Genomic DNA, 24,705 nt, shown 5'->3' with positions numbered 1-24,705 from the left:
GCGCATGCAGGAGTCTGTCTCTCTGCTTCCCCTCCTCTCACTAAAAATAAAATAAAATAATAACAATAATAATAATAATAAAGATTATATGGAACAGGCTTACTCTGTTAGAGATGACAGTATATATAATTAAGGTTCACTATGAGTCTTTGAATGCCTTCCCAAGGATCTTCTCTTAAATGAAATAATATTATTAGAGACTTAAGGTGAATATTTGGTTGGAGGTATATTAAAACTAACAGAACTTTCATCTTTCAAAATATAAATGTGACAAAATTATTTTTTGGAATAAGATAGCCCTCTCATAACAGATTTAAAATGGTTTTTAAAATCACCTGAAGTCACCAGCTTAAATGTAACTGATAGTCAGATGCAGTTTGTTTATGGACAAAACATCTGACAATGAACTATTTGCATGTTGGAATGTAAAACATTTTTAGAAGTACATTAAGGTAGAATATGTAATACTGTCACAATATTTCATACCAAGTTGCATTTTTACACTGTGTCAGTGCAGTGAATTTGCAAAAATTAAAAAAAGATTAGATTTTGCAATCTTTTAGCACCTGCATTTTGTAAGCAGACTCAATCACATTAAATATTCTGCTTCAGGAAGTGTTCATACTGCCCACTAACAGTTTTAATGTTTCTTTTACTTCGGGTGGGGCTTTAGAAGGGACAATAGGATAAGGATGAGCTGTGACTAAGACAAGGAGAGAAGGGATGTCTCTGCTTTATGGGTATAGGAAACAAAACTAAAAATAAACTGAGTTCTTTTGCAACTCAGCTGTTGCTTGCAAAACCACGTGCATAATGCTCATATTCACTGAGGGAAGTTGATGGACTGATGCAGCTATTTCCAATCAGCATGCTGCAAAAAAAAATTAAAACATGCAATACCTGACCATGTAGTCAGAGGCAATGACCTGCTTTCCTTTAGGTTGTCGGATAAAGAAAATGACAACAGCCAACACAATAATAGCCATTTGGTATGAAAGAGTCCAAATTAAACCTTTTTTTTTTTTTTTTTTGGTGTGCCACAGTATTTTAGTAATTAGTTTATGTGTGCCATAGGATGAAAAGAGTCGAAAATTGTTGGTCTAAGGGGACATCACAGATTGTTCTAGCCTGTATATCCATGTCCTGATATTAACATCATTGCAAATATCATACATCTAGGACCACAGGCATGGCAAAGGGCTTCTTCCAGCTAACCCCTCAGAGGGTGGGTGTGTAGGTGAGTGTTTCACTCGTCCCGCAACATAAGCATAACTTTGGAAAGTCTGGACCACCTGAGGTCTGATGAAGACCGCTTACCTGTCTATGATGGCGCACATGTCAATGCTGACATTTGCAAAGCTTCCCGGCCTCCTTTGTGCCACCTCATACAAGTTGACAAGTTGGTCATCCACTTGAATGAGCTGTATGCATCCTTGGAATGAGGGCTGAAGGACAGAGTGAGTTGAGTTATTCGGCTGGTTCAGAAAACCTGTGAGAGAGCAGAAATAGGGCCGTTAAATCCTGGGTACAGCACGTATCACTAAGTTCCCTCTTGGGGATGCCCCTCTAACCATGGCCATTGTCTCCAACTTCTGTTTCATGGATCCTTGCTGGTGTCGTAGTCAACACAGAAGAACGAAGTCTCATGAGAAAGAGATGCTATTTCAGGGAAAACCGTGAGGGTTGAACCTAGATGACTCTTTGTCTCTGGGGCTCTAGCATCCCTCATATTTTCTCCTTGACATCTTCTCATTCTGTCACAGTTCTTTGTCCCTCTAATGTCAACAGCTCACTGCTGTACTTCTGCGCCTCACCGTCTATCTACACAGATGACAGAGTTAGACCTTTCTCAACTGTCCAGCTGCCTTCCTCTTATATTTTCAACATTACACTTGTTTTCTTAACGCCCAGAGGCCTGTTATTTAGATGTCAAGAAACTAAACTTATTATGGTCAATTAAGACAAACCTATTTTATGAATTAATGCCTAATCTAACTCAATCCAAAGAGGTATCTGCAATACAAGTGATTTCTCAATTTATAAAATCCTAAAAAACATTGCAAGGAGATAAATTTTGACATAAGTTTCAGCCATCTAGCTCTGAGTATCTATCGTATACATGGTACTTAATACAGTATGGGGAGCATGAAGGATAAGAAATAAAACTAAAATTAAAAGATAATAAATAACAAGATTAAAACACTACTGATTCTATTAGGGAATAGCACATACACATACCAAGTTTGAAAACAGATATCAAAAAATTTTATTGCAAACATTGATGTTGCTGGTCTGAAACCCTGGTTTTGCCTGGTCAAGGCACATATGGGAGTTGATGCTTCCTGGTCCTCCCCCATTTTCTCTCTCTTTCTCCTCTCTCTATAAAAATGAATAAATAAAATGAAAAAAGTTTATTGGAAAATAACTTTAAAATAGCACCACCAATCAATTACCAGTAGAAAAACAAATAGAAAATTCTTATGCAGAGAAGATGTGTAGGCAATAGGGAATAATATTTCTTGATTCCATTAAGTATCTCCTGTAAGTTCACAAAAAGCATCTCCTTTTCATATAGTTCTCCACATCAACTGGCCTACCAGAACAAACTTGAACTGTACCAATTTGCTTAAAGATCTGATGTTATTCATCCATCCCCATTTAAAATTTCAATTAAAAAAAATCAAGGTATTCACACATTTATTTTAATCTCATAGTATATGTACAGCAAAGATCATTTATACAGAATGGATGGAATCAAATATGTCCTATTAATTGAGTAAATCTTCAATAAAAACTTAAAAAGAATTGACCATTAAGTGATTTTTTAGAAAAATATCTTATTCTATTTCTTGAGAAATAGTAGTTTAGCACAATAGAACCTCTTTCTCCCTTGATTAATGGGCTATACAATTTAAAGTCTAATAATTATAATTAGAACCCTCTTTTAAGAGTGTATTACAGAGGTGTAGTATATCCTTTTCCATCACCAGAATAGTATGTAAAAACAGGATTATACTTAAATTAATTCCTTGAATTAGAAATTAACATAAAGCTCTATTTCAATGCCAAACGTACAACTCATCTATATATTTTTTCCTAAGTCACAGTTTCTTAAATTTGCATTGGCCTAGTCCTCTCAGAAATCACTGATCTCAGAGAAGTCATTTACGTAGGCTAGCTGTGAGCACAGCCGTGATTTTAAGTCTGCCTAATCAAGACAATATTGAGAGGAGTCGATGTCTAAACTCAGCAGACAGAAACCATCCAGCTGCCACTTGAATGAGTATTCTTGACAAGATGATCACTTGGCTCTGTGTTTTTTTGAATCTTTGCGAGTCTCTAAATATACAACTAGCTTTGGCTCTTCCAGAATGAGTAGATCCCTTTGTGAGAACAAGAGCTTCGTGGAAGCAAGGCAGCTGCAAGGCACAGAGACCGCTGAGGATTGGACTGGGTGCAGTTAAGTTCATAGAACAAGACTTTATTAGTCACCCATGATGATGTCTGTTTGGTCGGAATGAATTTTGGAGTTTGAAACTGTCAAGTCCTTTCATTTTTCTACATGGCATACATGCTAGCAGAAGATAATCATGGGATAAGCAGCTATGGATCTACTAAAATTTTGGCTTATTTCCCTCTTTCTGCATTACCTTTAACATGTCCAAGAGGGAATCCATTCTGTCCGCCCCCCCCTCTGGTAGTCCCCTTCCACAGTGAATTAAGGCTGACCTCTGTGGTCAGTAGAAAGCTGTGGAAGTAAGTGGTGGCCGTGTATGACGTCCAAAGCTAGTGTTCAACTTGGTCCTCGAGGTTGCTAACCCTGACCAGTCAGCCATCATGCCTGAGCAGTCTTGCGGGGAGATCCATGAGAGATAATAAATCATGGTTTTAAGTCATTTACATTTTTGGAGTGATTTGTCATATAATAATAAATAGCTATTAATGGATTTGGTACTGAGAGAGAATTGGAACATAAATCTAAAAATGTGGCAGGGACTTAAGGGGCCGGAATGTCCAAATACATGAGATGGGCTTTGAAAGACCTGTTAGTAGAAGCCTGATGACTCCGGAGGAGGTTGTCAGCAATGGCTTGAAGGCAGGTAAAGAATGGATGTTGCTGGAAGTGAGAGGCAACCGGGTCCTGTGTGTGCTGCTGCAGGAAGTTTAGCAACACTGTGATATCCTGGATAGGAAGAAGTTATCCTTGAGGAATTGGGAATCTAGCTGAGGGCAATTCCAGACAGAGACTTCTGACATACTTCTATTTATAGTGAAAGGGGAAAAGAAGGGAGAAAAGCTAAAGAAAAACTGTTACATATGAAGAAGCTAGGACTTGATGGGTTTGAAGATACATGTTTTCTCAATTCCAGTCTCCCCAGATGGCAAGCAATGCAAAAACTAAGAAGCCACTTGCAGGCAAAGATCAACTACCAATGAAACGTAAAGACACCACGGAGGTGTGACTGTACTCTCCAAATTAAGACGTCCAAACTGTGTTAGTTGGCGCCTCCAAGAACCCTCAGTCAGACAAAACAAGCTCTAGGCAGCATGTTGGTCCATCTTCCATAGACGCTGAGTTATACAATAGGGATTCTAATAATCTCAAAGGCATTTTGTCCTTAGCCTGTCAGCAGAAACCCAATGGAAAACAAAATTGTGTACTGGAGTAAACCTGAATCACATTCACAGAAAGTCTCCAGATTTTTTTTTTTTTTAACAGAACTGTACTAGTGATAACACCACCAGCTTGGACTGAATGAGATAGAGACAAAATGGGGGGAAAAAAAGGTGTTTAGACCCTAAACTTCTATAGGCGGGAAACTACGCAGCTGTCCTGACCCTTCTTTTAGAGCTAAATGGGTTAAAGATATTGGGTCTCTGATCCTGAAATCCCTTTGAAATGGAGGAGAAAAATATTATTTATTTTTTTGTATTTGTTCCCTGTGTATATAAATATAATGTCACAAAAAAAAAAATAGGAGTGTGTGTAGTGTCTGTGATACTTTCAGTGGCTACAATAAAGCTCAGGAATTAATGCCCTTACTAGATTAAAAGCAGGAGTGTTTGAAGATATAAATTTACAGCTCAGACTCGGGGGGTCAGAAATGAACAGATATAAAATGAATAGAAAGTTAAACTTAGTAAAAATTTGCCTATTTAGTAGAAAGAGTATATATAACAAACAGGTAAACTTTTGTTTGTTTTGGCTTGGAGCTTTAAATTTAGTATATCTATATATTTGGAATAAAAAAATGAAATATTCATACGTGGGTTATTGTTACTAGGCTGCACGATCTGACAATCTGTGGGCATGTTGTAATGCTCACAGTGAATCGTAACTTGTCTACCTCAACTGCATTTCACGACCAGTAAACGGGGAGCCCCTCTTCCCTCCCTACAGGGCTCATTATAATTAGGTTGCCTGACCGGTGTGCTTGAGATTTATGTTTCCAGACTCGAGATATAAAAACTTCATATCTGATTTGATGTCCATTCCGTATTTTATTATGCTTGCTGACAAAAGATATACATGCAATTTCAAGGTTCTAAAATTTTAAGTCAGAAATACATCAGTGAAAAGCACACCGGTATTTCTTTTGATGTTCAAATGCCAATCCGAATTGTTGTAAGTTATCATGTTAATTTGACGGGACAGAAAGAGCCAACAGTTGTAGCAGGGCTGAACATTCTGCGCATCGGATGTGTCTCTATTTAGGGTTATTCTAAAGTGGGGCAGTTTGGGAGGTCAGAGAGAGGCTGGTAGAATAAAGTAAGGGTGCAAAAAACCTTTCCATTTACGCTTGGGTGACTGTGAAAACTGTCTGCTGATCTCTACTCTTTCCCCAGGCTTCCTAAATGACTCACGCTGACGGGAACTCGGGTCCAAGGAGGCAGTGTGTTAGAGCAGGCTGGATGTGAGCCCAGCAGCGGCTGGTGCCTCCACAGTGAGAACAACCATGCAGCAGACCCACCTGGTATGGCTGTGGGCTAAACTATAATACAGGTTGATGAGCAAATAAATGAATATGCTGAAGATAGTGGAACCAGGTTCTCACTGTCTTGAAAGGGGGGTACCAGTGGAAAGTGGAAAAATCTTGACTGGATCCTGTGCGTTTGGATTGAAATTTAATCCGTGTTGTACACGTGTGGCTTCTGGGGTATGTAGATAGATGTAGAGATAAATCTAGCAGGACCGTTGCATGCTCAGTCTGTATATGGTTTCGACCGTGCACTGAAGAGAGTCCCGAATCAGGGTTATGCAGAGGCGGTGAGTATCCCTAGAGTTCAGATCTTAGTTTCTCTACTGAGTAAAACCAGGACTCCTTGGAGAAATGGCTGGTTCTGGAACTGGGTCAGGGAATATATAATATGAGCATGGGACAGTATGTGGAACCGGAAAGTAAAAATGTGCTCCACGAATGTGGGCTTGTGTTAGAATGATAGAGGAGTCAGCCTGAAGTGGGCTCCTCTGCGGAAATGTGGACAGTTCGAGTGCAAAATAAAGAACGGGAGCATCAAAATATATTTTGAGTATCAAAAGAAAGAATAAATGAAGGAAGGAAGGAGAGAAGGAAAGAGAGAGCAAAAGTAGAATAAAAAGGAAGAAAAGAAGAAAGAGAAAAAGAATGAAATATAAATTTCAGATCAGACCTCACTGGATAGAATAGGAATCCATGAGTCTACCTGCATAAAAATGAATAACTAAATGGGAAGAATAGCAATCCCTTCTTATAGTACTATGCTAACTAATAAATATTAAAAGGATGTTGAATTAGCAAGTCATCATTTGGCAATCAACATAATAGTAATTAATTCGGGAAAAGGATATCAATTGATGCTCACATACGTAGGAGAAAGTTGGATGAGGAATCGACTCAAAGTGTCTCCCTAAAAATCTATTTATTAATTTCAAAAAGAAAACTAGGCATTTTAAAACAGCGGAGAAACCTGGAAGATGGCTTTGTAATCAAGTGATCAAAGTTATCGCCATCAGTAAAGGGACCAACTAACATCATGGGCCATCAAATCAGATGCAATGAAAAGAATACATTGCCTGGTGCAGGGGTCAGGAAACTTTTTGGCTGAGAGAGCCATGAACGCCACATATTTTAAAATGTAATTCCATGCGCGCCATACAACCACCTGTGTACCTTACGCATTATCCAATAAAAATTTGGTGTTGTCCCGGAGGACAGCTGTTATTGGCTCCAGCCACCCGCAACCATGAACATGAGCGGTAGGAAATGAATGGATTGTAATACAAGAGAATGTTTTATATTTTTAACGTTATTATTTATTTTTTATTAAATATTTGTCTGTGAGCTAGATGCAGCCATCAACAGAGCCACATCTGGCTCATGAGCCATAGGTTCCCGACCCCTGGCCTGGTGGTATCCCCACCCAAAATACATAACCCAGGTCCAATCAGGAGGGCAGACTCAAACTGAGAGGGTCTTCAGGAATGACAAGGTTGTAAAAGTCAAGAATCAACTGAGAATCTGATTCCAGATTTTAGAGACTGGAGAGGCAGGAAAACCTGGTATAACATGTGATTCCAGATTGGTGTTTTTTGGTTTTTTTTTTTTTTTGCCATAAAAGACATTATAGGACAATTAACAGTACTGAATGAAGTCTCTAGGTGAAAGTTACACTGGTGGCTTTTGTATATTTCTTGCAAAAGTTTTACAAAATTTGAGTTGTTTGAAATAAGAATGATTTAAAAATAAAAAATAGAAAACTTCAAAATAAAAACAATTTACATACTTCTGTTCCATCTGACAAGAAATCGTGCCTTATTCTAAAAACTCTGCCATTTGGCATTAATTTATTTTCTAACAAAATGAAACAGTCCTGTCTCCATGTTCTCATGAGCTACTTTTTTCTGTATTCCACTGTAATCTGCATTCAAGACCTGTGATTTTCAATGAAATTGGGCTTCCTAACTTCAGTGATTTTCAGGTAACCAATGGCCATCCTTGCCCTTTAGCTAGACTTCTCAGTGGCATTTGACACTTTATCCTCATATATTTGTGTTTTATGTTATCCAACCCCAATGGCTTTTATGGCTTTAGAAGACTGAATATTCTGACTCCTGCATCCCACTCCGAGTTCAGTTCACACCCCTCTTCGTCAGAGTTAGACTAAAGGGTTCCTAAAGCCTAAGAACATCAGGACACACACAACCACTCAGGACACCTCCCGAGAATTAAAACATTAAAACGATGCTAATTAAGCCATTAAATAAACATAACATTCTATAAAAACAATACTTTTTCTCAATATATGTATACTCTGTGCTTCAAGTAAGCATCTCACAATTAGAAATAATTCAGTCAGCCTCACTTATGGTGGTGCAGTGGGTAAAGCATCGACCTGGAACACTGAGGTCGTTGGTTCAAAGCCCTGGGCTTGCCTGGTCAAGGCACATACAGGAGTTGATGCTTCCTGCTCCTCCCTTCTCTCTTTTTATCTACTCTCTCTCTAAAAATGAATAAATAAAATCTAAAAAAAATAGTATTAAAAAATAGTTTAGTCATTTTGTGTGTGTGTGTGCCTGCTTTGCTAGTTCCCTAATCAAATGCTTAAGATGTCTATCTACCCTTGCAAATTATATTTCTTGTTCTCTTGTCTGTGCCTCAGGAAAACCATGCCCTTTCTGTCTGGAATTTTCTTCTCCCTTGCATTTTTCATAGTTGACTTATTCTTACGATTCAGGTCAGCTCAAATGTCACCTTCCAAGAGGGGCCTTCCAAGACCACTCTATTATAAAAGTATTCTATCAATTTTCTCTCCCTAGTTCTTTGGCTACTCATATTTTTTTATATTACAGTATTTTCTTTTTTTTTTTTTTTTTACATAGGCAGAGATAGACAGGGACAGACAGACAGGAAAGGAGAGAGAGATGAGAAGCATCAATCATTAGTTTTTCGTTGTGCGTTGCGACTTCTTAGTTGTTCATTGATTGCTTTCTCATATGTGCCTTGACCGCGGGCCTTCAGCAGACTGAGTAACCCCTTGCTGGAGCCAGAGACCTTGGGTCCAAGCTGGTGAGCTTTTTGTTCAAGCCAGATGAGCCCGCGCTCAAGCTGGTGACCTCGGGGTCTCGAACCTGGGTCCTTCCGCATCCCAGTCCAATGCTCTATCCACTGCGCCACCACCTGGTCAGACGGCTACTCATTTCTTTTTAAAGAATTTGTCACAATTTATACTTATCTGGATTAGTTTATTTACTGACACATATGTGTGTGTTTCTGAGTGTGTTTTTCTCCTCTTTTAGCCTATTAGTTTCATGACAGTTCATACTGTCTTGTTTCTGTATGAATTACATATATATACACACACTCACCATAAAATTCATCACCCTACTTATCTCACAATAATCAATGGGATATATATGGGAGATGTTCAAAGCATGCCTCTTATAAAATTTAGAAACAAATCACTTTTTAACAGATAGAAGCTATCTGTTACAACATAATATATATCAGTTTCTGGGTTTCATGGACCCTTCTCTATTTGTTAGGCAAATGATCAATTGAATGAATATGTTTGAATTTTTGCCTGGGAATGAAGTGATATATATTTAATCTCACATCCTCACCTCCTTCAGGGCTTAGTGTCAGTTACCTTATCTGATTGGCCTGCTCTGACCACCAGTTAAATAATGGCCCCCTTTCTTAGCTCTCTAACCCACTCACCAAATTCATTTTTCTTCCTAACACTTATCACCGTCTGATATATTATATGTTTGTTTGCAATTTTGCTCCCCTTTTATAAGACTGTAAACTTCTTGAGACATTGATTCTGCTAGATCTTCCTTAGTGGAGGGCTCAACAACTGCTATTGAGCGACAGACAGACAACGAGGGCTGCTGAGCAAGGAAATGGCCTGATCAATTCGTGTTATGTTATTATCTCTCCGGTGGAGATAAGAACTGGCTGGGGGAGGGACAACGTGAAGTAGGAAAGGTCTTATAAAGGAGCCATTGGAAAAGTTCCAAATTCTCATCCAGAACATGTCAGTAAAACTAACACAGAGAAAATAGATGAAAGATATTTCACAGGAAGATGTGAGAGAATTGGCTAATCCGTTGCATATGAGTTCTTCACAACCAGAGTGACCTTTAGCTTTGTTGCTGAGCAACAAGAGGAATGCTTTTGTATCCACTTGATGGGAGAGCATCAGGTCATCAACAAGTGGGATTGAAGCAAGCCAGTGAAAGGGCGGTGAGTGATTTTGAGAAGTTCAGGGCTGGACTTTTCCAGTTTAAATTACCAGTGGGATAGCCAAGACACAATGTTCAGTCTGCAGGTTAATATTACTGTCTGGACTCCAGGAAAGAGATCAGAATTCGGAAAAGATTTGTGAGTAAGATTTATGCCAGGTAGGGGGAAAACATTGCGTGAAGGAAATGAATAGTGCACTAAGTAAGCAACCCCAAGGCTGGAAAGCTAGAAATCATCTGCGCATCAGAGGCAGGATCAGGAAAAGGAACTGGTGTAAAAATCTGAGAAGGAGGCAGAAGAAAGACCAAGAAGGAAGGATATCTGGCAAAGGAATGCTCATCAGTGGGAAAGATCACAGACTTGAAATTATATAAAGCAGTGATCCCCAACCCCCAGTGCGTGGGCCATTTGGTACCAGTCCGCAGAGAAAGAATAAATAACTTACATTATTTCCGTTTTATTTATATTTAAGTCTGAACGATGTTTTATTTTTAAAAAATGACCAGATTCCCTCTGTTTCATCCATCTAAGACTCACTCTTGATGCTTGTCTCAGTCACATGATACATTTATCCATCCCACCCTAAAGGCCAGTCAGTGAAAATATTTTCTGACATTAAACTGGTCCATGGCCCAGAAAAGGTTGGGGACCACTGATATAAAGAGTTAGGGTTGGACTTGGGTTTACCACTTAAATCAACGGGAGATGTGGGGAAACTGAAGAAGAGGGTGTGGGTAAGGAATCACAGCATTTTCCACCACCTGCTTCCAATCCCATCTCCAGTAGGAAGCCAGGGTGATCTCTATCAAACATGTTAATCTGGTCAGGTGTCTGGCCTGACCTGTGGTGATGCAGTGGATAAAGGATTGACCTGAAATGCTGAGGTCATTGGTTTGAAACCCTGGGCTTGCTTGGTCAAGGCACATATGGGAGTTGATGCTTCCTGTTCCTTCCCCCTTCTCTCTCTCTCTCTCTCTCTCTCTCTCTCTCACACACACACACACACACACACACACACACACAGTCATCTCAATCTCTCTCCTCTCTAAAATGAATAATTAAAATCTTAAAAAAAGAGTTATTGATAAGATAAAATGAATAAGGTTTTAAAAACATTTCTAAGGTCCTTTTTCTCTAATGTTCTGGTATTCAAAATGCAAAATACATTTGGAGTGATTTAAAAAAGGGATGTTATAATTGAAAAAAGGAACTATTCATTTAATTTTTAAAATTTGTATTTATTAGTTTGATTTTACTGAATTAAAATTAATTTAATTTGTCAAACCACATAGGTAGCTACAATAATTTAAAATATGTATATCTTATTATATTTAAAATAGAGAAACTTTAATATATTCTTGATTACCCTGAATGTGACCTTGGGAGACTTTTTAATGTTCTGCACTAGGTACAAATATGATTTTTTTTAATGTTGTAAGAACGTTTCCATGTTCATTACTTAAGTATGATGTTACAGCTTGAAGGGTAAAACCCTTTGATAATGCTTCAAATCTCACTAATCCAATACTCTCTAATAATGATATATTTCCCCAAACTGCTGACACTGTTTATTGTGTTATTTTAAAAAATGACTTGTTGCATATAAAAATATTTGTGAAATTTTTATTGCATTGCAATTTTTATGCAAATTATCTGTAGTGAGATGATTTAATAATATTTAACATTCAATAATATCATGTTATAGAATATTAAGGAAAAGATAAGAATTTCATTTCCTGTAATATGGCAATGTGAGGAGACTGAACTTTTCCAGGTTACAATACCTAGAAATGCTAGATTATATGTAACATACCTCCTTTAAACAATATGTCTAAGTATACAATAAAGTAGGCAAAGCTTTTAGAGGTCAAACAAAAAGAAAAAAAAAAACAAAATTCAGCATGCCAGATGATGCTGAGCTGTCAGTTCTCAGAAGGTATTTGCTAATCTTTGTCATCCAGATTTTAAAAGCCAAGTAGATTTAGAAATCAGGTGTTGGGCTTGTGCAAGCAATGGACCAACCCTACTCCCCCACCCATACCACACTCACCACCACATAAAGGCTAAACTGCTCTAATCTCGTTTGAAGCAGATACTGGAGAAAAATTCACTAGTCAGCAAAGAGATGACAAGGGAATTTGTCTCACTTTCTGCGGCTTATAGAAAGAAAAAGGAAAAAGAAACTACTTTCGGAGAGTTCATAAGCCACAGTCTTGCTCAACAAAATTATGGGTTTCAAATTTATATTGGTAAAAGGATGTAACCCCAAGCCAGGAAATTAAAATAGAAAAAGTGGTTCTAAGCTGCTGTCTTTGTGTATGTGTGTGTGTGTGTATGTGTGTGTGTGTGTGTGTGTATTTTTCTGAAGTTGGAAACGGGGAGGCAGTCAGACAGACTCCCGCATGTGCCCGACTGGGATCCACGTGGCATGCCCACCAGGGGGCGATGCTCTGCCCATCCGGGGCCATTCTAGTGCCTGAGGCAGAGGCCACAGAGCCATCCTCAGCGCCTGGGCAAACTTTGCTCCAATGGAGCCTCGGCTGCGGGAGGGGAAGAGAGAGACAGAGAGGAAGGAGAAGGGGATGGGTGGAGAAGCAGATGGGCACTTCTCCTGTGTGCCCTGGCAGGAATCAAACCCAGGACTCCTGCATGCCAGGCCGATGCTCTACTACTGAGCCAACTGGCCAGGGCCTAAGCTGCTATCTTTTGAAGGAAGTATAAACCCACTCTGGGTTAACTGGAATTAGAGGTTTCCTGAAGATAAAAACCTGAAGAATTTAAACTCACAATCCAAAAAATACAAAACATAAGAAAACAAGATTCAGCAGAAACATCACACAAAATAATTTGGCACCCATCCATTTCAAATAAATTTTAGGATTGTGGGTATTGTCAAAAGAATAAAAAATATTTAAAGAAATAAAAAGTGCCCAGAATATAGTCTAGAAATAAAGAGACTTAAAAATTAAACCTAAATTTTTAAACATGGAGGATGGAAATTTCAGAAGGAGAAATAAAGAGAATGACGGAGAAGGAATTTAAGACATAACATCTGAGAGTTTTCCAGAATTAATGAAAATTCAGATCCCAGAAGGAAAATAATTCCCAAACAAAAATTTTTATAAAAATCTATTAGTAGACATAGAATGGTATAAGAACAGATCGCTAAGGAGCATAACAGTAGCAAGAGAGAAGACAGAGGACTCCTGAGGAATAATACTAGACAGGAAAACTGTTCCCAGGGGTGGGGGTGGGCAGGTAGGCAGTAGAATACTACCTTGGAAGTGCTGAAAGAAAATAAATGCCAATCTGGAATTGTATACCAAGCTAAATTGTCAAAAAGGAAAGGAAGAGAAATTAAGATGTTACATTTTACTTTTATACATACTCCTATAAAAAGTACAAGAGTAATCCTTAAGTAGAAAATATGGAGTCTGTATATATTCTACATTTAATGACAGAGAGGATACATATATATATATATATATTTCTAAAATATATATATATTTCTAAAAAAAATCTGATCAAACAAAAGGAAAAAGGAAAGGAGGAATGAAAGGAATATAGAAAAAAGCCAGAAAAAAATCAAAAGTAAGATGATAGAAATACATCCAAGTGTATCAATAGTTAAAATCAATTTTAACACTGAAAAGACACATTGTAACCTTGGATTTGTTTTTTAAGTCTAGCATAGAAAAGTAGACACTTTTTGAGCCATTTAACTGATCTCCTAAAAATCCATATTCCCTCCTAAGAGGCTATAATATTAGCAAAATTTTTTCACCTCCCTAATTATATGTATATTTTTTGGAAATTAAATAAATATTTTCCTGTCTAGTATTGTTCCTCAGGAGTCCTCTGTCTTCTCTCTTGCTACTGTTATGCTTCTCAGCAATCTGTTCTTACACCATTCTATGTCTATTAAAAGACAGATTTTTTTTTTTTAATTTTGTTTGGGAATTATTTTCCTTCCTGGATCTGAATTTTAATTAATTCTGGAAAACTCTCAGACGTTATGTCTTGAATTCCTTCTCCGTCATTCTCTTTTTCTCTTTCTGAAATTTCCACTTTTTTGGGGGGGGAATAAGAGTAGAACTGCTCTTGTTTGAATCAGGGGGGAATTGATACAATCTGAATTACAGTCTAAAGGTTTACAGTTTCTGCCTGACCAGGCAGTGGCACAGTGGATAGAGCATCGGACTGGGATGCAGAAGACCCAGGTTCAAGACCCCGAGGTCTCCAGTTTGAGCGTGGGCTCATCCGGTTTGAGTTAAGCTCACAAGCTTGGATCCAAGGTCGCTGGCTCGAGCAAGGGATTACTCGGTCTACTGAAGGCCCACGGTCAAGGCACATATGAGAAAGCAATCAATGAACAACTAAGGTGTCACAACGAAAAACTGATGGTTGATGCTTCTCATCTCTCTCTGTTCCTGCCTGTCTATCCCTCTCTCTGACTCTCTCTCAGTCTCTGTAAAGGTTTACAGTTTCCAAGCTAAAGGCAGGCGTGCCGGACTATCTGAGATTCATCACTGTGAAATGAGTTTTATTGTCAGTACAGTTTTCCATTATTCCGACTCTATTCCTACCATCTGCTAGGAAGACACATAAAACAAATAGATTTGCAGGGTATGTTTGCTTTCTTCTGATGGATGTCGCTGTCCCCAGTAGTCTCTTTGGAAGCATAAGTAAAATATTGGCAGTTGATATCTTCTAAAATGTTTAACTATCTCCAATGTATATCTTTTACTGTACATAAAAATGTGCCAAGGAAAATATCATTCTTTACCAAGCAAAAAAATAAAATAAAAATAAAAATAATAAAAATAAACCTGGGTTTGGGTACAATAAACTAGGAAGCTCCTGCCTCTGGACCTCAGTGATTACAAGCAAAGCTGTTTTATTCAATACCATGATCTATATTTAATATAAAGACCAGTAAATTCCAGGAAAGTTCCTGGGTATAGTATCTTTCATTTACTGCCTCTGCCCAGAAACAGCTCAAAGAGAAGGATCCATTTGTCAAATCCAGAAGTCTCCTTTATAAAGTAATAATTATTCTCAAATCGTATTTCAATGCTCTAGGAATTAAATACATAGTATAATAATAAGCCGTATCCTCCTCTTTCCTTTGGGCTTACCCTGGAAATAGAACAAAGCAGTAAAAGAAATTTCTCCTACATTGGCAGTAAAAAAAAAAAAAGACTATTACTTTAAAGTATTTAGGTATGTAGTTATTTTTCCACCTGCTTCAAATTTGTAGCAAAATGATAGGCTTTAAAAACTAATAATACAATGCCTTTTCTTGGTAAAAAAAAATATCTAGTAAGACAGATATATATATATACATACACATATATACATACACATATATACATACATACATACATATATCTATACACACATATACACACTTTTCTTAAAGATTTTATTTGATTTTAGAGAGAGGAGAGAGAGAGAGAAGTGAGGGCAGGAAGTATCAACTTATAATAGTTGCTTCTCATTTGTGCCTTGACCTGGCAAGCCCAGGGTTTCCAACTGGTGACCTCAGCATTCCAGGTCGATACCTTATTGATTGAGCCACCACAGGTCAGGTAAGACAGCTACATTTTGACAATATGCAAATTATAGGAAACATTAGCGACTTCGAGACTGGCCATTGTGAGCGCTATACAGTTGACTTCCAGGGTTAAATACACGGTCATGGGTTAAGAACCATTAGGACATCCTTCATCTTTTTTATCAGGCCTCTCTCCGGTCACTTAAGTTGGAATACTGTGATTGAATACATTACCACCTAGAAGGATGGCTGGGGACCCATTGGAGTTTTTTCAGCAAAGAACAGAGAAAGAAAATCGATCTTCGGAGGAGGCTGAGGCTGTGGCTCAGTCGGGCAGGGCCTGTAGGGAGGGAGACCTGCCAAGAAGCTGGGGAATGGGCTCCCGCCGGCGTGGCCAGCACCCACGTGGAGGTGAACGCAGCCTTAGCTATTTCTCTCCTGTGCTCTGTCCCTGTTGGCACTGCGAAGTTGTATGCAGCCAGCTCCCTAACCCAATACCATTAAAAAAAATCCATACACCTGGCTCGAGCTTCCTTCCCATTAACTCCCAGGGAGGACAAAGTCTCTGTCAAACTCTCATACAAAACAAAGCTGGAGATGCAGCCTAAATGTCATGGTGTGTAAGGGACAGGAGTGAGTATCAAGGATGACCCAAGAACTCAGTCAAGTACAGAAGACTGGCCTATTTCTCTTGACTTGTGCTAAGAGGGGAAGAAAAAACACTTGTGGGTTTGCAGGAACAGCTGGGCAAACACCGTAATCCGAGAAAGACTCTGAAAGGAGCTAGACAGAAGTTAGAGAGAATGTTTTCCAACAAAAAGGCCACAAGGGATATGAAAATACATGCCAGGCAGCTGCTGCCTGTCCTAGAATGGGGTCTCAAGGTCACATCTGTTCATCTGTTATCTGACATTACAGCCACCTTAGACCACGGTAAACTATTTCCAGTCTGACACCCACTTTACCAGCACCCTGATCTGGATTAATCTTTTAGGTGTGAGAGTCCATTGGCTGAGTTTAGATGGACGCTGGTGTCTTAACGTGTGATCATGTGACCTATAGCTGGACACTGGACAGTCAACTTGAGCGGCTCTCTCCCCATCTGCAGGGGAGAGAAATGAAATGTTTCCACCTATCACTGGCAGGCTGTGGTGTGGCGGATGCTCACCAGGGAGTTTCTTCCTCTCTCAAAGCCTCTGGGGTGGCCACAGAACCCGCCCAATCCAGCAGTGAGGCTGGGAAATGGGGATTTAGAGACAGTGGTTACAGAACCTTTTGTTCATTTCCGAACAGTGCAATCCATCATCATCCGGTTCCCTCACATCTGTTCAAATACACACACAGACACGCACTAATATGGGACTACACGACACTGCATTACAATATGTAATAAGTTACACACACTCCCATGCACACACACATACACACACGAGTGAGCGAGGCTGGAGAGGCTGCCGGGCACAGAGCAAATCGTCTCTATATTTCTTACGGCGAACGAGCAGCACGGGTTCCACAGTGACGAGTGTGGTGAAAATGATAAATTTCACCGTGCCATGATCACATATTTCGCACTAAAAAGTGTTCTGTTGATGTCATACGTATTGATAACACATGATGGATTTGCCAAAAGAGTATCTAGGGTGTACGTATGAAAATACCCGTGAGGCTAAAAACGGTCTCTAATTTTAGCAATCATATTCTTCAGGCCCACAGTCCCTGCTCTGTGGGTGCAGAACTCTGTAATCTGCAGCCTCCACAAAAGACTAAATTCAGCCAAGAGGAAAGGCATATAAACAGGGGGAAATAAGTCATCGGGTAAAAAAATGTCAACGTTCATGAACTTCAAAGCATAAAAAAGTTAAAAGTCTCTTCCTGTAGCATCAAAGAAAAGACAAAGAGTTAAAGTAAACATAATAAAGCATTTTTTTATCATGCGCTAGGCTGTGTATCACCTATAAAATGGAAGAAAAGTCAATAGGACATAAATAACCAACTTATAAAGGTGAACTGTAGTTTCTTGGGAAATTGGATGGGACCGTTACTTAGAATATCATCGTCATAAATTTGCCGTCGTTAAATTCCACCACAAAAGAGATAGCACAAAAGATAAATCCCCCAGTTAATTGCAAACCCTTACAATACCTATACTCCCATATCTTAAAATATTGATTTACTCAAGTGTTAATTTCAGATGAGAATATAAAGATATCGATGCCCATATTTAAGCAGTAGAAAGGTATTTGATTGAATTAAATCCCCTATGTGATTATGAGTTCAAAACATTAAAGTTTAAAACATCTTAGGATATTTTTAACTACTCACTTATTAGTGATCAATTGTAGCCTACATACTATTATTATTTCTCTTTGACATTGGCTGGGTGAGGTCAGAACCAAAAATAAATAAATAAATAAAAATCATGAACAGCCGTTATTAAGCAATGTGCCCAGGTAAAAAGACCATATTTAAGTTATAATCAGCATCAAATGTGAAAGATCAAGTTTGGGGGTGAGGGATAATGAATTTGGGGTTGGATATGCTCACTTTGAAGGGACTGGGGATGTTGTATAGATATACAATTGGAATCTGGAAATGGAGTCATAAAAAGAGAGAGAGAATAAATGAATTAAATCAATCAGTGCAATTTTTTTTCTTCAAATTAAGAAACATAATTACACAGCACAAATCTCCCACATTTTTTTCTCTTATATATAATCCAGAGGTTCCTGACCCAAGCAAGTGCTGGTGTAGTACCTGACAAAGCATTCCTTCCATTGAGCCCTTCTGTGCCTTTCAGCCGTGTTGTGTTGTACTGTACATGTTGATTTGCATTTCAATAACTGACTTTCTGCAGTGAGCCTCCTAAGGGAACACACTGTGCTCTATTCATTTTGGCCTCTGGTACATAGTAGGTGTTTATTCATGGCTTTTCATTAAATTGTGTGGAGAGATATAGGCTCTGGGATTGTTGGCTGTTTCATCACTATGAGAAAAAAAAACATACCATGCCTAGAGTGGAGAGAGACCTCAGGAAGGCAGAGCTGGAAAAGCAATGGCAAGACACTCCATTCAGAGACACCGTGCAGTGGACACACATGCGCTCTGATTTTAGGAAGACCCCTGTTGTCAAGAGGTGAAGTGGTCTGCCCGAGGCTCCCAGCTCATGGGAGCTGCTCCTGGTCTCAAACTGGTGCCCTTCCCAGAGGTGACCGGGCAGCAGGGTCCAGGAGCGGGGCTGCCCATGGAAGGTGGCAGTGTTGGCTCACCTTGGCCACCAGGTCTGCAGTGCGTGGCTGCACTTGGTGACATGTCTCAAAACATTAGACCCCCTACATTCAAAATAAGTGCAATTGTACTACCTGAGAGCTAAAAAAAATGGTTCTGATTTTTTGCATTAAAGACATATAAAACAAAACATGACATTATTCCTCAAAATAGCCTTCTGATTTTTGTTTTCTCCAGAAATGTTCTCGGGCTTCTTCCACAGTGCATAAGACATAATTGTGACTAGTAAGATCTGAAATAAAATCTCTTAGGGGATTGTGGCAGGGTGTTGCTCACTATTCGTGTGTGTGTGAGAGAGAGGTGGCGGGTGTTACTGGCAGAACAAGAGATTACTGTTTGGCTTTCTGTACAGTGTGTTAGAACAACCACGTCAGCAACAACCTGTCTACAGAGGCCAGCCCATGAAGCGTGAAAGAGTGAAAAATAAAATTCCTAGCACCATTGGACCATGAAATTATCCAAATCTAGAGCCCCTCCCCGAAGGCTTCTCATTTGATGTAATAATTTTAAATATTTAAAATTTAAATTTGAAACTTTAAAACTAATGGGGACTATACTACTTTAAAATTTAAATTTTCAATTAAAATCTTAAATTTGAAAAATGTGAAATTTGAAATTAAAAATTTGAAAATTTAATATTCTAAAATTTAAAAATCTAAATTTTAAATTATAATTGTTGAAGCTAGTGCTGCTAAATATTCTACTACCTGAATCCAAAAGCATTATAACTGGCACAATCATTCTGAAAGGGAATGATCTCAGTTTATCCATTCTATGAAGAATTAAAATCAGAGGTAAATTCCTCCATTCACTGAATGAGCTCAGCTGTGACTAGAGTGTGGGTGAGTTATATGATAGCACACAGGGAAGTCTCGCTTCCTACTTCTGAGTTCAGCTTGTTTAATATTACGATGTCCTGTAATTATGTCCTGGATCAAGCTGGCACTACCCCTACAGCCATTTGAAAAGTTCTTTTTACAGAATCAATTAGAAATCCTATTTCTAGGCATCCCAGATCTCATGGCCATCTGGTGACGTGACCTCTCCCGTCTCTTGAACCCGCTGTGGCACTCTGCAGAGGCTGCAGGGAAAGGAAATAATGGCGGCCAAATGCTCGTTTTCATTCCACGAGTTCCTGTTTTTCTGCTGATAGAGTGGTGGTATAATTTGGCACTGGGAATTCCCTGCTGCTGGAGGTGGTCATAGACACTGCTCTCCTCTGTGAAATAGAAAGCGTTTATTTTTTAAATAAATCAGAAGGAGAAAGTTGGTGTTTATGAAAGACTAACCGAAACAATGAGTTGGAGAGGGTTTGCCAAAGCTCTATCAATATTAGTTACAAATTTTAGAAAATGGTACACCTGAAGCCTAATAATACAATTTTATTAACCAGTCACCCCTAAAAATTTAATTAAAAAACATAAATAAATAAGTAAGTAAGTAAATAAATAAATAAATAAATAGAGCAATGATTGTGACCCTAGGTTCCTGGACATTCCCATTGCTCCCAACTGAAATTTTAACTCATTAGAATCTGTGATCAGACAACAAAAAAAAAAGGTGACTGTTTTACCCGGTAAGTGTTTGGGTTGTTTATCACTCAGTGAAATATATAGAACAGGTAACTACACACTACTAATAAAATTAATTTAGGATAATTTATTATTGATGAGAAGATGAAGCATACTTATTATCTAATGCAATATGATTTAAGAGTTAAATTACACAGGGTATAAATTATATTTCCAGAAAACCTTGGGTGAGCAAGAACAAAATGGACAAGACGAATCAAAGAACACAATGAAAATGCAAAGGAAGCACAAAAAAAACAGGCTAGAACAACTTGACATGAAATCATTCATGTTCACCTTGCAAGAGCCTTTAAAATTCATGGCTGTCAGAAAGTCATGGACTCTGTTAGATTAAGGTCCTTTCCATAATAAATGAGAAACTATCAGGGGCTCAAAAAGATCCTGTATCTTAAATAAGAAAACATTTCATTATTACTTTCTATATTGATTCTCACTGTGCAGCTCTGGTCCTTAAAATCCAGAGTCTTTGATCTTCCACTGGTTCCTAGTTTTAGTTCTACTTATTGTTATCTTTTTGTTACAAGTACCAGCACTTTGACCTTTCTAACTCTCCATAACCTTAGCCTTTATCTCTGTGAGCTCCCTCACCCTTCCTTGTCTGAACCTTGTTTTGGGCTCTCTGACCCACATTTGGAAAACCTTCCCATTCCTAATGATGAACTCAACCTCCCCAGTAATGACCAAGCAACTACTATCTTCTCTGACCTCTTCTGCTCCCACCTATCTTTTTTGTTCCATAGAATTTTGTTGACTCAGCCCTAATCTATCTCTGTTGACTTTGATTTTGGGAGACAGCTGAGAACCCATTGGAATTTTCCTTTATTAAACAAAATTGATAAACGTTCACAAGCAAGTACCATACAGACAAGAGAAGAACTACAATGTGGTATCTACACTCTTTCCTCTCACAGTAAAAGAACTATTTCAGACAAAGGGAATCTGGTAAATTAAAGTATGTGGTGAATGGAAAGGCTCCAATGACTACCTTACATAGAGAGGTTTTAGGCAACAGTCTCAATTACAGCTGCTTGAGAAATACTGGAAAACATCACACATCTTTAAAGATAAGGACTGTCATTGTCAACATACTATTGGAGAAGAAATTAAAAGTTACATTCTAAATATATGTCTGAAAATAAATTTGAGAAGTAAAATATCATAAATTAAGGCCACATGTTCAACTTTAGGAGACATTAGGGCATTAAAATCTAATAAAAATAATTCAGTTACTAATTAAGTGCCAAGATAAGGACTACATATCATTGCCAAACCATCTGAATGAGGACACAGGATAAAATTAAGAAGTTACATATAATAGTCTATGAAGACATTAACTGAATATATTATATAAACATGCATAAATAAACTCAGTCAAAGGCTCTAGACCATGTATAAATGAGCTGTTTCAAATATTAGTAGTGGTACATCTTAATATTCTAGTGTTGTTATGAATTTTAGAGAGAACTATTTATCTTCAATATGTACATAGTTGTTCCCATGTTCCATCACTCATGTGGCATCCGAGGATGTAAAATTAAACATTATAGACCCAGTGTAAACTCTGAACTTTAAGAGTTTTTATTTGAGTGCAGGGGATAGACAAAAAGCAAGCAGAAAAGAACATAATATATTAGGAGAGGTGAGAGTTTTAAATAAAAATGAATTAAATAGGCAGGGAAGGGGAGTAGGGAGTAGAGGAGTGGGCAGGAAGAACTACTTCCATTTTAAATAGGACAGTCTGGAGGGCCTCCTCAAGAAGTTGACATTTGGACATAGAACTTGAAGAGACAGGTAGCCATGTGGACTAGGAGAATAGCACTCCAGACAGAGGAACGAAATAGCACGTGCAAAGACCCTGAGGTGACACTGTTCCCTGCATGCTGGAAGGAGAGTATAGTTGAAGAAGAGGCAATGAGGACAAAGTAGTAGGACAATGGACCTATTATTTATTTATTTATTTATTTATTTATTTATTTATTTATTACAGAGACAGAGAGAGAGTCAGAGACAGAACCAAAGAAAGATGAGAAGCATCAATCATCAGTATAGCTTTTTCAAACACTGTTTACCCAATGAGTATAACTGGGGTTTGCTTCACAGGAGGAACTAAAGTGCTATGATCACTGTTTTATGGTTAAAAAAATATATATATATCAAAATATATTTATATATAATATATAGATTATATATATATATTTCGATATATATATATATATATATATATATATATATATATATATACCTTTGTTCACCTTGATAAACCAAGGTTTATTTATGGATTAGAGGAAAATAGCAGTACCACCAAAAACTGAGGTTTGTTTAAAAAATCAGCTGATTTTTGAAGTATGTTTAAGTTCGCACAGATACGTCTTGTTTTGGAAATAAGAGCCATTTAGACGATTAATTAGAAAATTAACAGACGGTACTACTTCCTTGAAAGCTGAGATTTTATTTTGGGGAAAAATACTACTTTCCAAGTTATATTTACCCCTTGTGCCTTCCCTTCCAAATATTTTTAACAATAATGTTTCGAGAAAGTTTTTTTAGTGTCTAATTTGTGACGTCGCTCACCCTGGAGCGTTTTCATAGGCATCACTGTTAATGGGCTAAGTGCTATTTGGTTGTTGTGTATAAAACTTGGAATAGATGTGGACACAACTGTGGCTGTAAATCTCCTTTATGAGTTTTTCATTCTCAGGAACATTTACACAACAGGCAACCAGTTAAGTTATCTCTCAGGGGTCTTTAAAATGAAAGTAGAAGTTTTATTAACTCATTTCCCGCTATTCTGATGAGAAAAAAAAAACACATATCTTGAAAGTCAGCAAGTACTTAACAATATGAAGTTCTAAAAGCAGAAAATTACAACAAAAATGTGGCAACTGCTGGTCAGTACCACGAGGGCAGGCAGGTGGAAGTCTGATAAAATAAGACTTGTGCCCAAGAAAGTCAATAGCGATGGGGCTAGAGCAAAACATTGTTGATTCATTTACATTTAGTCAACAGGTGTGAATTATGGAAAAGAAGAGAGAAACATCCACATTGAATCACACTAAGCTGGAGGGGAAAGAACCAAGAAATGGTTCAACATCACTCATCTCTGGATTGATGGCAGCTGGCTCTAGGATCAAGAGATTCCATTACCTGAGGTGCCTGACACTGCGGAGATTTCTCATGAGCAGGGGAAGGAGCCCTTATGAGGGAGAGAAACGTTTCTGACAGTTCACTCTAAAGTGACAAGGAAGACGTGTGTGTCAGGGTCTGGGGCTCTACAGCTGGGCTTGGTGGTTTTCAGGACCCAGGCCAGGTTCAGAAGGAATGCAGAGACAGAGGTATCCAGAAGATGGAACTAAAGTTTTATGATTATGACCTAGGTCTGTCATCAGACCACAAGTTCACTGACCAGATCTCTAACAGGAGCCTGGGTAACAACAGGGGGAGACACACAAGGATTAATAACAATACTACCAGCCTCCAAGGATTTCTGTGAGGGTTTAAGTAGCTAATCTATAAAAATAGCATGAGAGAATATTAGCTATTGAAGACCGATAAAAGAGAAACAGTATTTACTTAATATGCCTTTTAAATACCAACTGTGGTTAGGTTTAGAGGAAGAAAAAACTATCTTAACAAGGGCAGTAAATGAAAATTATGACTTAGATAAAATCTACATTATTAGTCCTGAGGGAAGCCAGATCCTATGCCGTATCTCAAAAGCACTGAAGTATACTTGACACAAAACATGGTATTATTATAAATTATTTCCATTTCCATTATATTATAGTCATTGCAGGCACAGTAATTGCATATTTGCCTTTGCATAAAACCAACATAATCATCATGCCACACATTTCAGTTCACTTAATTTTCTTTGGCTATGTCAGTCATCATATTTCTTAGGGAAACCAAAGATCCAATATAATGAACCAAGCTAGAGCAACAGGTACACCAGATGACCTTTGCTGATATTATTCGTGTTTTAAATTAGCTGATTGATTCAAAGTAAAAGTTTGCTCTTAATCATTCAAGAAGTATCACATTTTTA

The 24,705-nt window shown here is 38.1% G+C and overlaps 1 protein-coding gene across 1 annotated transcript in view; it reads right to left on the bottom strand.

Annotated features, from left to right (window-relative positions):
* Positions 1-24,705, bottom strand: part of CNTNAP2 (contactin associated protein 2) — a 1,332,419-nt gene that overhangs the window by 570,670 nt on the left and 737,044 nt on the right. The window contains exon 10 of the mRNA XM_066262524.1: positions 1,318-1,489. Coding sequence (XP_066118621.1) covers positions 1,318-1,489 — 172 coding nt within the window. The remainder of the gene's footprint in view (positions 1-1,317; positions 1,490-24,705) is intronic.

Source organism: Saccopteryx bilineata, chromosome 2 (assembly GCF_036850765.1).
Source record: "Saccopteryx bilineata isolate mSacBil1 chromosome 2, mSacBil1_pri_phased_curated, whole genome shotgun sequence".
Taxonomy (NCBI): domain Eukaryota; kingdom Metazoa; phylum Chordata; class Mammalia; order Chiroptera; family Emballonuridae; genus Saccopteryx; species Saccopteryx bilineata.
The sequence above is the reverse complement of the archived record's forward strand: the minus strand, read 5'-3'. Positions and strand labels throughout refer to the sequence as shown.